Source organism: Limanda limanda, chromosome 9 (assembly GCF_963576545.1).
Source record: "Limanda limanda chromosome 9, fLimLim1.1, whole genome shotgun sequence".
Taxonomy (NCBI): Eukaryota; Metazoa; Chordata; class Actinopteri; order Pleuronectiformes; family Pleuronectidae; genus Limanda; species Limanda limanda.
This window is the reverse complement of record NC_083644.1, coordinates 10,364,281-10,379,852: the sequence shown is the minus strand read 5'-3', so window position 1 is coordinate 10,379,852 and position 15,572 is coordinate 10,364,281. Positions and strand designations below refer to the sequence as shown.

General features: G+C 43.0%; 1 protein-coding gene across 1 annotated transcript; it reads right to left on the bottom strand.

Annotated features, from left to right (window-relative positions):
• Positions 1 to 6,667: 6,667 nt before the first annotated feature.
• On the bottom strand, positions 6,668 to 13,748 carry LOC133010895 (interleukin-31 receptor subunit alpha-like). Its single transcript, XM_061078547.1, has 14 exons — positions 13,731 to 13,748; positions 12,834 to 12,976; positions 12,720 to 12,741; positions 12,446 to 12,517; positions 11,607 to 11,729; positions 10,649 to 10,725; positions 10,294 to 10,531; positions 10,057 to 10,197; positions 9,668 to 9,775; positions 9,017 to 9,172; positions 8,685 to 8,840; positions 8,508 to 8,577; positions 7,806 to 7,878; positions 6,668 to 7,281 (listed from the first exon to the last, which is right to left on the bottom strand). The coding sequence occupies exons 2-14, from the start codon at positions 12,945 to 12,947 to the stop codon at positions 6,955 to 6,957; spliced, it is 1,677 nt and encodes a 558-aa protein (XP_060934530.1). The 5' UTR covers positions 12,948 to 12,976; positions 13,731 to 13,748; the 3' UTR covers positions 6,668 to 6,954.
• Positions 13,749 to 15,572: the final 1,824 nt, after the last annotated feature.

Here is a 15,572-nt window from a genome sequence, read left to right as displayed (position 1 = left end):
TGTTTTTCCACTTATCTAAATCTATTTTCGTCCTTTCTTTTTTTTCGATTGCTTAAACACTAAAATCGAAAGTATTACACGATTATCTAAACCTTACACTCAAGGAGCATAACATGGGCCCAGATCTGCACCACTATAAGCACAATGTCAGCTTCACACTTTTTGCAAAACAATAGACACAGTGATTTGCAAGACACTAATCACACTTGTATGCATTAGACACAGAAGTATATGAAGATGTCACTTCCTTGCAATTCCTAAGCACTGACTGTCAAATGACCTCCCTATGAGCCAATTGGTTAAACACAGCCATCAGGTGCGCAAACACAGGATTGCTTAATGGTAGACACACCAATCAGGTTTAAACACTATACAAATGCAGCAGCCTAGTTCACCTGACTTCAAACAAAATTGAGCTTGTGCTCAAAAAAGAAGAAGAGTTAGTGTGAAAGGGGGAATCCACGGAGGAGGAGAAGGCTGCGGCTGCAGCATGAGTATGTTGAGGTGTGCATTGTTCTCTTTAGCACTGTGATGTTGCATACTGCACGGGTAACCTTTATCATGTAAATGTACTGTATACCAGACCTTTGCTGAACTACACAATCTTGTCTTTCACTGTATTTCGGAGAGTTTTACAGATGGATGCTGAGGAAATCCCGCATGAATTCATATATATAGATGAGGCAGGGTTCAACCTTACAAAAGCAAGAAGGAGAGGCAGAAATATCAATGGCCACGGTAGGGGCTATAATCAATGCGCTGCCATTACACAGAATGGAGTCCTCCTCCGTCACACCAGTAGGGGCCCTTACAACACACCTCACATTCTCACAGCAGTAAACCACATCCACCAGATGCAATACAGTGTCATCTAGGGCAATGTGTCATTCCATCTCTCTGCTCTAGTCCAGAACTGGTTTCAACACCATCCACAGTTCACAGTACTATACCTTCCAGCATACTCTCCGTTTCTAAACCCAATCAAAGACTTTTTCTCTGCATGGGGGTGGGGGGTTTACGATCTCCGGCCCCAGGCTCAGGTACCCCTCATTGAAACCTGAACTGGTTTCAATGAGGGGTACTGAATTTTCTGCTTGTCTGACAATTGATCAAAAGTTAATTAAAAGAGCAATTAGCTTCTACTTTGACAATCGCATGAAGCATTTGAGTCAAATAATCGAGCAAAAAACTTGATGTGAACTGGAAATGTTTGAATTTGACAAAAGGGCAGTTTAAAGATTATCTGAGAAACTGAGAATAATAGCTGTTCGGGATAACTGATTAAACAATATTAATAATCATTAGTTGCAGTCTAACTTGGTTTATTGTTTTATTAAAAAGGAGAATTCATCTTTACAGTAACAGGTACAGCAGTTTGGTTGCATCAACATTGCCAACAAATACTTTGAGGATTGTTTATTCATGTTTGTTTTCACAGCGATGAAACACTAAACCTTTACATACAGAACTTCAACATGTGTATAAACACACGTGTGTAGGGGACAGGTGATATAACATAATTCACCAAAGACGTAACACTAATGGCGTTTGCACATTTACTGTGGGGTTACCAAGGTAACGAGTGCACTGGCGGTGGTTAAAAGCGGATGTTTGTGTGGCACCCGGAAGTCGCTATGTTTTGATTTGTTTGTAAAATAAACGCTGGCCGCGAGGCACACAAACACAAGAAGATCTCAGGATTACGTGATTCCCTCGACTCCTACATTGGTGACCTTGACAACTCTGGACGTATCCAGAGACGGACATGGCGATAAACGCAGTCGCGCTTAAGCTCCCGGAGTTTTGGGAATCGCAACCAGCTGCCTGGTTTGCTCAGACGGAGGCGCAGTTTGCCCTGAGAGACATTACAGCGGATACCACTAAGTATTATTATATTGTCGCGGGTCTCAATAGCGAAACAGCGGGCAGAGTGGTGAGCTTATTGGAACATCCTCCAGAGCACGATAAATATGGTGCGCTGAAGGATCACCTGTTGAAGGCTTTCGGGCTCTCCGACTCCGAGCGCGCCCGCCAGCTTCTGTCACTTGCCGGCCTCGGTGACGCCAAGCCTTCCGAGTTAATGGATACGATGCTGTCTCTCCTGGGAAACCACAAACCGGAGCTTCTGTTCAAGGAGCTTTTCCTGCAGAAGCTGCCGACTCAGGTGCGGTCTGCTTTGGCCAACACGAGCATCACGGATTGCCGGGCACTGGCTGAGGAAGCCGACAAGTTTTTCCTTGCGGGACAGCAGAGCTGCGCGGCAGCCTGGGACTCACCCGGGGACGGTCCATGGCGCCACGGCCGTGGTCAGCGCTGCAGCTGTGAGGCGGCAACAGAGCTCACAGCTGTGTTTTTACCATGCACGGTATGGTTCTAAAGCTAAACGGTGTTGCCCACCATGCAGTTACAGCAGGATGGGAAACGGCTTGGCCGGCGCCCACTAGCTGCCATGAGCGCCGGCAGGACATGCAGGTTGCTGTTTATTCAGGATTCCATTTCTGGGCGGCGTTTTCTGTGCGACACGGGAGCGCAGAAGAGCGTCTTGCCCGCATCACAAGTGGACATGCTGAGCGACAGGCACGGCCCCCCGCTGCAAGCTGCCAACGGCACCCCCATCCGCACCTACGGGATAAGGTACGTGGAGCTTTGTTTTGGGGACCAACATTTCAGCTGGGACTTTATAACAGCCAAAGTTACTGTTCCCCTGCTAGGGGCAGATTTCCTGTGCGCTTATGGGCTGTTAGTAGATATCAAGGGCCACCGCTTAATTGATGTAGTGACTTTTTGTTCTTATACCTGCTCAATCGGAGTATCAGACTTTGTGGGGTTGTCCAGCATTATACCAACCACGGATGAGTTCCACAGCCTCCTGATACAGTTTCCAAGCTTAACAAAGCCCACGTTCTCATCCAACAGCACCAAACATGGCGTGGAACATCATATGTCTACAGCAGGCCCGCCAGTTCATGCCCGTAGCCGGCGCCTAGACCCGATAAAGCTGCTTATTACTAAAGCTGAGTTTGAGAACATGGAGTGCCTCGGGATTATTCGTCGTTCCAGTAGCCCTTGGTCTTCACCGCTGCATATTGTGGCAAAGAAAGGCAGTGGCTGGCGCCCGTGCGGCAATTACCGCCGGCTCAATGACTCAACAACACCCGATCGTTATCCTATCCCGCACATCCAGGATTTTTCTGCCCGTTTGGCGGATAAAGTCATATTTTCCAAGGTGGACCTAGTCCGTGGCTATCACCAGGTGCCGGTGCACCCACTGGATGTACCCAAGACAGCGGTTATCAAACCATTTGGCCTCTTCGAATTCCTTCGGATGCCGTTCGGTCTTAAAAATGCAGCTCAGACTTTCCAGCGAGTGATGGATACAGTACTGAGGGACCTTCCTTTTTTATTTGTTTATCTGGATGATATACTGGTGGCTAGTGCTTTGGCTAAGGCGACGATGCTGGCACACCCCGCACCCATTGTACCGATATCCATCACGAGCGATGCTTCGGACTATGCAGTTGGAGCGGTGCATGAGCAGTGGGTCAAGGGGGCCTGGCAGCCGCTCGCCTTTTTCAGCAGGCAACTGCGCCCCAATGAGCGGATTTACAGTGCATTCGATAGGGAGCTGCTAGGCCTCCATCTTGCCGTCCGACACTTTCGTTTCCTGCTAGAGGGCCGAAGTTTCACAGCTTACGTGGACCACAAGCCTTTGACGTTCGCGATGGTTAAAAGTGGCAGAGCCATGGTCTGCTCGCCAGCAGCGCCAGCTTTCCTTCATATCGGAGTTTACAACAGATATACAACATGTGGCAGGCAAGCACAACCCGGTGGCTGACTGCCTCTCCCGAGCGATCACTGTCCAGCTAAGTGTGGACTATGATTGCATGGCAGCAGATCAAGTTTCGGATCCAGATGTTCAGGCACTGAGGACGGCTGAGACAGGACTGAGGTTGGAGGATGTTGCTTTTGGTGCTGCTGGCACTACACTCTTATGTGATGTTTCCACAGGCCAGACACGACCAGTCGTTCCCACAGGATGGAGACGACAGATTTTCGACGCTGTCCATGGCCTGTCTCGTGATACATGAAGCCAAAGTAAACAAGAGCATTAATAAAAGGAAACTATTTTACTACATAATAAAAGCATGAAGTTAAATGAAGCTGTTAACAACACAACACACAGAGTTTGTTGTTTTGTGACAGCTGATCAGGCAGTGCTGATGCCCGGAGGCCCGGACAGCGCCTCTGTGTTTCCTGAATGTCAAGCCCGGGCGCATGGGCTCTCCGGCCGGCAGGGACCGGGCTGCAGTGCCCGGAGCCTGCGGAGATTTCCGGCTAAAAGGGACCAGTCCCCAGCAGCGAGGACACAACACGTCCTTCCTCCGCGACACTCACCTGCTCTGCGAATGTTTCGAAGCAAAGTCCCCCCCGTCCGACTCCGCCATGTTGTAGCACACAGCAGCCCGCATGGGGCATCTTCACCAGCGGGGAGACGAGGTCAGCAGCTCGGCTGATCCGGTCATGGTGCTGGGAAAGTGTGGAGCTCGCCTGTGGTTCCAGGCAGCTAGGGACAGCAGCAGCCTGAGGTCCAGAGAAGACCTGCCTACCTGTCCTCCCCCTGCACTGAGGGCTGCTCACCACTGAGAGGCGCCACTGGGCCATAAACACACCAAGAGGCCTGAACTGGTTCCCATCACGGATGTATTGGTTCCCAAACAAACCGATAGAAGTTGAACAATGGGTCCCCCCAAACAGAAATAGGGCTCAAAACAACGTGAGGCTCCGTAGACAGGGTGCACTTGTGTGTGTCCGATTGGTCGGCGTTGCCAGATAGGAAATGTGGAAGTATCGTACCAGAAGATAAAAATCATCTTAAAATAGATTAAGATACATTTATTTGTCCCAAACACATGCACAGACATGCAGAAGCACACTCATGCAATTGTAGGGAAATGTAACCTCTGCTTTTAACCCATCTGGTGCAGGACACACAGAGCAGTGGGCAGCCATGTACGGCACCCAGGGAGCAGATGTTGGGGGAGTAGGGTGCCTTGCTCAGGGGCACTAGACAGGGTAGGGAGAATCCTCTTGGATTTTTGGACAGATCAATCCAGGTTCGTCTTTTTGTTGTTTCTCCGTGGAGTCGAACCAGAGACCTTTTCTGCCCATAGTCCAAGTTTCTGCCACTAGTCCACCGCCTCTTATTTTTGAGGAATGCACACGGCCACAGTATCAAGGCTACAGCTCCAGATTACAACTTATAATAAGTGTCACAAAATGAACAAGTTATCGTACATCATGTTTTATTAATCGTTTAGAGGCCAAAATAATTGTACAAATACGATAACTATCGTACATCTGTCAACACTGGTTTTTAAAGATGCGCTGAACTATGGATTAATCTCCTGACATTCTTCACAGGGGCTGTATGTGCAAATGCAAACATCCGAGTGAGAGTGTCCTGACATTTTGCGGACTTTCTCTGTGTCCAGTCCACAAGTATAAAGTCTGCAGAAAGTCCAGAGGAGACGATGGGAGAACACAGCAGGAGATACTACCCAGGTTAAAAACAAAAACATGGGATCTCTGCAGCAGAATTCATGAGTGACGTCCTGACTGTGTCTGCAGCAGCAGCTTCACCTGAACAGTTTCTGTGTCGTGAACGCGTCTGAGAGGCAACTTCTGCAGAAAGTCCGGACCCAAATTCTCTGCACAATCCGTTTTTTTGTGGGCAAAATTACACAAAAACTTCTGGACGGATTTCCACAAAACTGCATGGTATATGGGTCAGGGAACAACGAGATCGAGATCAGATCGTCATGTGCATAAAGTACAATTCATCTCCATTTCTGCACGTTGTATATTGAAAGGTGTCATAATTGCCCTAATTCATTGTCTTTCGTCTGCAGATACAAATGAATGTTGATGTATGTGATCTTACAAAAGTGTCCCATCCAAACCAGACCTACACACACATGAGTTCTAGCACTGTTGTTAAAATAAGCTCGAGTCCAAAGGTGCGGAAGAAACATATGTGTACTGTATTTATACACACGGACAACGCAATGTGGTGTCGCTAGATAGTATTCTAACCACAAATTGCATTCGTAAGATGTTAATCTGTCGTCTGTGGTTGGGACACATGATATTGATCTCACTGTGGTGAGAGATAAAGTGTGTGAACCTACAAAGGGACATACTTGCTGAATTGAAATCTTAACCAAAAACAGGAATGAGTTTTTCTGCTGAGAACATGTGAGTCGGTCGTCACTTATAATAAATCAGCCTGACATGCTCTAGTTGGAAACCCACAGAGCTCTCACTGGTTATGACTAATCTAAGTTTATTCACCTTGCATAAGACACTTTTTGGAAAGGCCATGCTCTCTCTGTCCTGACCACTTCCTGTCACAGGGTTACCTCTTCACAATCACTTTGTGCGTTGCTCAGCCCTCACACGCATTGCTTCTGCACCTTATGTTTCGTTTTACACTGACAATGGGACACAGTCTTTACAGTAAATAATAATAATAGTAAAACATTTTATTTGTATGCCCCTTTCACACCGCTCATGGTCACCTTACAAGGCAGAGATGAAAACAGAAACAAACAAAAAGGGTTTCTGTCATTGTAGATGATTTATGCCCCAATGTGTATTTTCAACTTAGTTTGGTTTTAATTAGATATTTAATTCTACAAAACAACAGAGTGAAGGTCTGAACAATACCTTACCACAAAAATTGTGTATTGACAACCTGCAGTGACAAAGCCTGTGTGTGATCAACTCTGCTGCTTATATCATTATGCTGTTCTCCTTATGAAAAACATCACTGACAAAATACTTGCTACAGGAAAAGATTAAATTCTTCAAATATTGTTGTTTAAAAAGATACAACTTTCAAAATAGACTTCATTTATCCACTATTGGTGAACAAATATTGTAAAGATTTAGTCTTTACGGTGAATCTGTCTTTAGATCGAAGACCAAACCATTCCTGTATATCAGCAAGGCGATCTCGCTTTCCACCTGCTCCTGATCGGTTAGTTCTTTGACTCTGGACCTCTTCTGCTGCTGATCTGTGGATCCCGGACTCTCATCACCGCTCCCCTCTGACATCCTCGAATCCCCCTCCCTCTCATTGTCCACGTCCTCGTCGCTCCCAGCGTCCCACTCTCCTCGGAGGACGGTGGTTTCCTCTGCTTCCTGAGGGACAGTCTTGTGCTCTGGGTGCAGCTGCAGCAGTAGCAGGTCGTGCACCTCCTCTTTCCCCTCCAGCATCTCCTGATGGAGGTCACGTTGAAACATGACAGTAAGACTCAGGGGTGAGAACTCAACAAACTGTGCTGAGCTATTGAATTCTTAAATTGTAAATCAATGGAATAGGTCACTGTTTTGGTTTCATGCTCAGGAATCACGCAAATGTCTCAGAAAATCTAATAACGCATAGAAGAAGGTCACTTTACTCAACTTGTGCCTGTAATTGATTGTAACATGTCATGATTTAAAGATCAAGATAAGCTTGAGTTAGGTTTTCATGAGCCGTATCATAGAAAAGGGGAATTACATTATCTTCAATGAGGTGAGTATTTTTTTAAACATTGCTGACACTTCCTTTGAGTAGTTATACAGTGTACTGTATATAGACTGCACTGATTTACTGTACACACTTTTTACTATGTCTGAGGGAATTAGTTCTGCTGTTTGATTAAAATATAGTTTTTAAATGAGAAAAATAAACCGCCATGTTTTCAGAAAGAGCAAAAACTTTGATATAAACAGTTCTGCAGCCTGTTTGTGGGATTTACCTGACCAAGGTGATTGGGTGAGAAATCTGGAATAACAGGCTTCGGCACAGGAGGAAAGATCTTGTTTTGGATTCTGAGCAACAGAACAGAGTAGAAACAGTTAGGAATAGATAAATCCTGAGGGAACTAGAACACTCAGTAGATCATATATCTCCTCCAAGGCCCAACAGTTCTATTAAAGTCATTCGAGCTTCACCAAATTGCACACACTCATCAGCCCCCTGAATATATCCGATTTTTAAAATGAAATAATTTTTAATAAAAGTCACGTGGTTTGATTAAAAAAAACAAAAAACATAAATTCTCCTCTAAGGCCCAACAGTTCTATTAAAGTCATTCGAGCTTCACCAAATTTCACACACTCATCAGCCCCCTGAATATATCCGATTTTTAAAATGAAATAATTTTTAATAAAAGTCACGTGGTTTGATTAAAAAAAACAAAAAACATAAATTCTCCTCCAAGGCCCAACAGTTCTATTAAAGTCATTCGAGCTTCACCAAATTTCACACACTCATCAGCCCCCTGAATATATCCGATTTTTAAAATGAAATAATTTTTAATAAAAGTCACGTGGTTTGATTAAAAAAAACAAAAAACATAAATTCTCCTTCCCTACAAAGCGAGTTCACACTGTAGTTTATGTGTTTGTTCACATTACACACCAAAGTTTTGAGTCTTTAAAGTATGGCGGTCGCCTACCTCTTCAAGATGACGGTGCACATTGTCGAGATGAAGAAGAACCCGATCAGCAGGCCCAAACTCAACCACACTGATTTGGGTGGAGAAGAAGGAAGACAGGGAAAATGAGTTTGCATCCGCATGTGGAAAAACTGCAAAGCTGCTTCAACGTGGGAGCTGGTTCTGTAGGTCGGATACCATTCACATGTTTCTCCTGCAGCGTGTTAATAGTGACTGTAGCTGCGGGTCCTGCTCCCGCTCGGTTCACTACGGCCAGGCTGATGTTGTATTTTGTTCCCGGTGTCAACTTTTCCAGACTGAATTTTCTCAATGAGGCTGATATGTTGTGGCACTCTGATGAAACAAGACGTTGAGAAATATCACAGTTAAATTCACATAGCTGGTGTCATTTGGAGAGCTTCCGTGAAAGTTTGTCCTTTCATAGTTCAAAAGTTGTTCACAAATAATTCATCTGTGAAAAACCCTTTGAACAAACTGCTTCAGATGATGTAGTAAAGTGGCTCTCACACCTCTCATCTCATCCTTCGAACCCATTTCCACACTGCACAGGCTGTAGTGGGTGAGGAAACCTCGCTGGTCCTTGGAGGGGATCGCTTTCCAGGAGAGGTTCGCAGAATTGTGCGTTTGACCAAAAACTGTGATATCCTGAGGTTCTCTAAGTGGTGCTGACAAGGAAAAGAAAGACAGAAGGGTTAAATGACTTCTCTCTCATCTTGCGGTACAGGATACATGTTCTCTCACTGAGATGCACCGATTGGGGTCATCTCCTCAACAACCATCTCGTTACTGGGTTCCACAGGAAATCTTTCTCGTCTTTAACCTCCTTCGAATCTCTATTAAGACACATTTTCTGTGCTTTAATAGCATTTACCTTTTTCAAAGCATCGAGTAACAAATTATAACCTAATTTAACTGACAATTGGCATCAGAATGTTATTTTGTGCACTTTTACTTTTTTGGTTTCGTCCGTGTCCCATCTACTTACAGGCAGGAGGTGTGGCTTATGACTGACACTGCAACCAGCCACTAGAGGGCAATCAAGATTAAATCTGGGTTCTGTCCCACGCCTGGCACCAAGCGTTTTAGGCGGACGCATTCCGGTCCGGAGTGTGCATCCAGTGCACACATCATGCAGGGAGATGTAATTCAAAGACACGTACCTCCCTCTTTCTTGTAGTAGAGGCACATCTTAACTGTCCGCGGCTTCCCAACATCACAGATGTGTTCAAAGTAAAGGTAGCCAACGTAATCCTGTAACCCAGTTACGTCTGGAAGTGAAACAGGAAGTGTGTGGATCAGGTGTAAGGTACAGAAAATGTTTCCAGTGCAAGTGTGACACAACAAGAGACAAGTAAAAGTGGTATTTCTACACAGTGGAAAGTCCCCTGAGTTTAAACATTTTTTTTTGCATTGTGACCTATTTTTCAGTGAAATGATGCAAAAATGTTCTTCAAAATACATGTTTTGAAATTGTCATTAGTTGGTAAACTACACAGAACCCTCTGCAGTTGTGTGTCAAAGTTAAAGTTGTGTGATTTAAAGTACTCACTCTTTGTTTCTTGCTCCCTTACTAGTTTTTTCTTTCTTTCTAAAGTTATCACATGGTCTGGCTTCAAACCTCCATCTTGAAGCTCGTACCATTGCTTGCAAGTTTTCTTATTCAATTTATCATCCACCGTTTTGTCACAAACTGTCGGGGAAAGAATGACAGAAAGAACATCCCACAGTGAAATTCTGCCTAACGATTAATACTCTTGAAATTTGAAACACACAGACTTGGTCCTACTTTTTAAATCCGCAGTAGGTTCGGCTGGCACATAAACGGTTGCTGAAGGAGAACACCCTGCTGTGTTTCTGGCGGTGACAGAGATGTCGACGGGAGAGTATGACACATGAATGGTGAAGTTATTGGTTTTGAGGTGTTGTCTCCTCTTCTCTGTCCTTGCACAAGGACAACCCAGAGAAGACTGTGTGTCCTCCAGTCGGTAGGTCACTCCTGCTGCTGCTGCTGCGTGGGACCTCAGCTGAAGTGAAACACAAAGTGAAGACAAAACCCTCGAATGATTGAAACAGCAAGTAGTCATTTTAAAATGGTCGGATTAGTTGATGCTCTGGTGTCGTTTTTCCTGTAACTGGTTTACCTTCCAAGTCAACGTCACCTCTCTGGTGCCATTCAAATGTTTGGTTGTCACGTTAACTTCAGGCTTGTGTGCAAGCTCTGCAATAAAAACAAAAAAAGAAACCAGAAATTCAGTTTCGTTTTTACAACTAAAAACTGTTTTGAAAGCACAATATAACTTCAGCCATGAGCGTCTCGGAATCAAAACATAATAAAAGACCCAGTTTGATGGTGACCTGAAGTAGGGTGGAATTATGGGAATTGCGGATGAAAATCTACCTGACCCGACTCGAATGTATTGAAGTTTTTATAATGTTACGCAATAAAACGCTAAATAATCGTGAGAAAAAACAAACCGTTGACAGAGAAAACGCTGACTGGCTAGCAGCACGTTTCTCCTTCGTCACAGGTTGATTGAAAGGCGATCAAAAGTAAACATCCCACAACCTTAAATAAAATATTGAAGGTTGAAGTTTGAAACTTGTTGGAAACATTTTGGATAATATAAATGCACAAGTCAACAAAATGAGCTTGAGTCATTTTTCTGTCATTTTAATGAAGAAGTGTTACATCTTATATGTTTAAACATCTCAGCAATCCATCAGTTCATAGTTTTCAATCTCCACAGGTAGAGAAGAGGCCTCTGCGTGAACTTCAAGGAATTAAAACCTTGATGATTTAAAAAAATGATGGAAGGTGTCGGGTTGAGGGTGGTGACACATATTTAAATCGCACCTGAAACGGTCTGGGGATTTCATGTACGTCACTGTGTCCCTTTGTGATTCATGTATGTGAATTGATTTGACTCCTCTATTTCATCTAGAGCCGCTTCATGATGACTGATGACTCGTTTCCTTGTGGCGAACTATCACCAACAAATAATTTCAAAGCGGGATAATGCATTTCAGTCCAAACCACGACCAAAAAACTATGAAAACCTGAGATCCGTGCACTAATGTGAGGAGATAACATGGGTTCACCTGCAGGAACGATCTCCACTGGAGACCAGTTGCTCCACAGCGGGTCTTTGACCTTAGTGGACCGTTGTCTGATCTGAACCCAGTGGGTTGAATGCTGTGAGAGATTCTTCACCGTCACCTGGTCTGTGCAGATAAAAAAACAAAGGAGACATTTAAAATGTTCTAATATAAAGTCTTCATATCTAATAAATGATCAAACGACTCTGATCTGCCACCTCACAGTGTTAGGTAGTCCAAGGTTAGCCAAAAGTGTGTTAAAGCAACACTAAGCTATTTTTTAACTTTAAAATAGAACCTTCAAAATAAGCTTGACTTGGAATAAGGGGAATGGTTCCTCTTTTATTCCCACTTTTCACCCTCAGCATCTGTTCTCGCTCTATGTAACTTTGGCGAGTGGATACGATCCCTGTGAGAAGTGTGGAACTGAAACAGAGTCGCGGCTTCAATTGCCAGAATGAGACTCAGCAAGTTCAAGAGGAATGTTGAACTGTTGATCAGTTAAAAAGACTTAGAAATCAGTCAAAACACTTTTTTATCTCCAATATTCAGCGAGGAAACTTATAATAATGGTAATATCCACCATCGCAGTTATTCTAAGCTTGTTTTTTTTCTACATGAAAACAACTTTGTGCTTGTAATTGATCATCCATGTCGTGTTCTAGTTACTTTCTTCCAGAGGGTGGTCATGTGATAGGAGTCTGACGCTGTTATTACTCAGTAGCAGCTACATAGTGTTGCTTCAAACACTTTCAGCCAGGGGGGAAATGTGACTCGAGGGAATTCCAAAGTTGTCTTTAAAAAGTGTGTGTGTTCTTGGATAGTTTGAAAACAGAACTTACATTCAGAAGTTGCCGTTTTTTTCAGAGTTGGACAGTGTGAAGTCGGTATCTTTCCCAAATTGTGTGCAGTCACTGAGGAAAGGAGAAATCAAATTTTGCAAACTTTCAGTTAGTGGGATAAAACAGACAAAAACAGCAGCGTGGCCCTTCAGTGTGTTTCTAGAGGTATATCCACATCAGGTAAATAAATATATCACCCAGAGAAAACATGAAATAACACTGATCTAACATTTCATTCAAAAGATGTTGATTACAAGGACATGCGGACACTTACCCATGTATGTTGTGTTAAACAGCTGTAACAACATTGAAGGATAAATGGTTATATAGAAAAGCAAAAATATAAATGAGCAAATAGATTTGGTGACCAAACATAAATGTGCCTCACTTTTTTCCACGATTCTGCGGGCTGTCCATCTCCCCGCAGCCAGACCTCGGCTAAAGCTGGATGCTTCACTGGAGCCTCCCACATTAAGCTCAGGCTGTTTTTTGACCAGGACATTGAAATATTTTGTGGTGCATCATACTTTACTGTTGAGGAGAAGCGAAAAAAAAACCTTTTATATGTCATAGGATTTAGAACACGATATATTTTGTATTATTTACCATTTTTTTCTCCTTATTTGACAAAGTATTATGAACCCTCAAAATAAATGAGCACTGCCTAAACACATCAATTCATACCCATTATTTGGAAACCATTACATCCAATAATCATTGATTGATTAAGCTACTAATAAATCCAAAATATAGGTCTATTCCAGGTCTAATGTTCTGGTTCAGATCAGATAATTCAGGGGAAGCCTAACCCCTTCTTGTGTTCAGCCAGTCTTTTTCTGTTTGGCCAAACTTTTTTCTGGATACAGTTTTCACTGAATGAGCAATAGTCTCCCTTGCATCTTGTTATTTTATATCTGCTGCTGATGTGATTAAATGTCAGAACTCCTAAAGCTTGTCCTTCATTGGGAGTCCGGTCTTCCTCTGTCTGTAGATTGTTTGTCAGGACTTCTCTTTTCTCGGTGTGTGTGATTTCTGTGGCTGCACGTCTCCTGCAGTCACCTGCCATTTCATGGGGACTGGCAGGCCGTCTACCAATTCTAGGAACTAGGAACTTTCAATTTACTAGAACAATGACTGTCATCTTAACACGCGTGTCAACAATTCTGCGGCTTGAGAACATGTCACCAATCGGATGTAGAGATTTACAATTTCAGAGGATATTAGAGAATGAGGCCAAAGGTATTTCTCCCATTCTTCAAGCTGAAATAAGAGAATGAGCAGTTACCTATGTCTTTGAGCACCACAGACCTCCTGGGCGATGAGCAGCTGGAGTTTCCCACATGAGCTTCCACCCAAATGTAAACCTGTTTGTATTGGTACAGATCTTCCTCAAGGACCTCATGACAGGTCTTGTTAATGACCTCAAACTTTGTTTTACTGCGGATAAATATTCACATATGAGTTGTAAAAGTGACAGCAACTGAAAGACATCATCATTAGACCTGATGTTTACAATTAGCAGACTTGACACTACTATACCTCTATTACTAAATTTACATATTTGACACATTAACCTAAAATCTAGTCAGACTTATATGGTGTCTTAGGGAACTTTGCGATATAGATTTTAAAGTCAAGTTAGAACCTAAAGTATGACTTAAAGGGGAAATCACCATGTGTAAATTGTTAGTTGAGGGGATTTTTACACTTAAATAATACTCACTTAAAGTAAAGAGTGAACGTCACAATGCCATCAGTCGGGCTCATGCTCCATTCACAATTGTAAACCGATTCGCTTGCATCTTTCCTGAAGCACTCCGGACTTGTAGGAGCTTCACATGCAAAACCTTCAGAGAAACATGTTTCATTAAAATGATCAAAGTCATATAAAACTACTTTTCTACCTATTTTTACTGAAGAAATAAAGAAGTATTTTCTCTATAGGTAAACAAGAACAAATAACCAACCAGCAGCAGCAGTGTTCTCATTTTATCTAACTTTTTGTTAATGGTTATTCCGCTTTCAAATATACCTCTCCTTGTTAAATTGATGTTTGCAAAGAACTTGAAAATGCATTATGTATTAAATCAGTGTTGCCATTCTGAAGAGGGTAAAGTTACATAGTGAAATACAAATGCATCCAATCTATAAAGTAATAATTTGACAGTGTGTAAAGTAGCAGTTAGTGGAAACTACAGGCTGACACCTGAGAAAAGCTGAACAATGCCGTGCATCTGTTAGTGGAAACTACATGATGCCGATAGACCAACATTTTGTGGCTGATGTACTAGTTTAAATGCGGAAGTCCAGTATCATGCATCATGACATATGTTTAATATGTGTTTGATATTAAAAGTGAATGATAAACCAGATTAATAACACATAAGTAGTGAAATAGTAAAAAAGTTAAGATATATTTCATATTCCTTTACCTTTGCTAACTGTTGTGAGGAAGATAAACAAAAAATATCCACATAGCGAACTCCAGTTTCTCAAAGTCTCCATGAAGTGTAGAGGAAAGTAGAAAGAGAAGATCCTCCTCCGGTGCCTGAGAGCTGATTGTCTGCTTTCACGGAACTGTTTCTTTTTCAGAAATGTCACAGCGGTTTCAAGTTCAGGTTTAAGTACGTTGCAGCAAAACCACAAAGTCGGGGTGTAGGGGGGGGGGATGCTTTCGTCACATACACAACATCCGTTCTGGAGGTGACTGAACTTTGAAGTCCCTCTCTCATTTCTTTCTTATGTTTTATTTTCCCCCAACAATTGCTTTGAGTGGTCATCAAGACTAGAAAAGCAGTCAGTAAAAAGTCCTAAGAAACCACCTTTAAATCCACTAGATCCAGATTTTTATTTGACTGTAGCATTACTGCCATGTATTCCAGCATCGAACCAACCTAAAGAATGATATAGAAACAGACCATCCTGTACCCTGGATAACAATGGATGTAACGGATAGATTAGAGATTTCATGGAACGGTTAATTCAGGTATTTCTGCATGCGATGAACCCATAATCTCACATTTTGTGTTACTCTATACAAATGTAGGATTAGTGCTTTTAATCTGTCACTTATCGTGATACACTACTGAACTGTGATGTCTAAAAGCCAACCACCTCCTGGCATGTG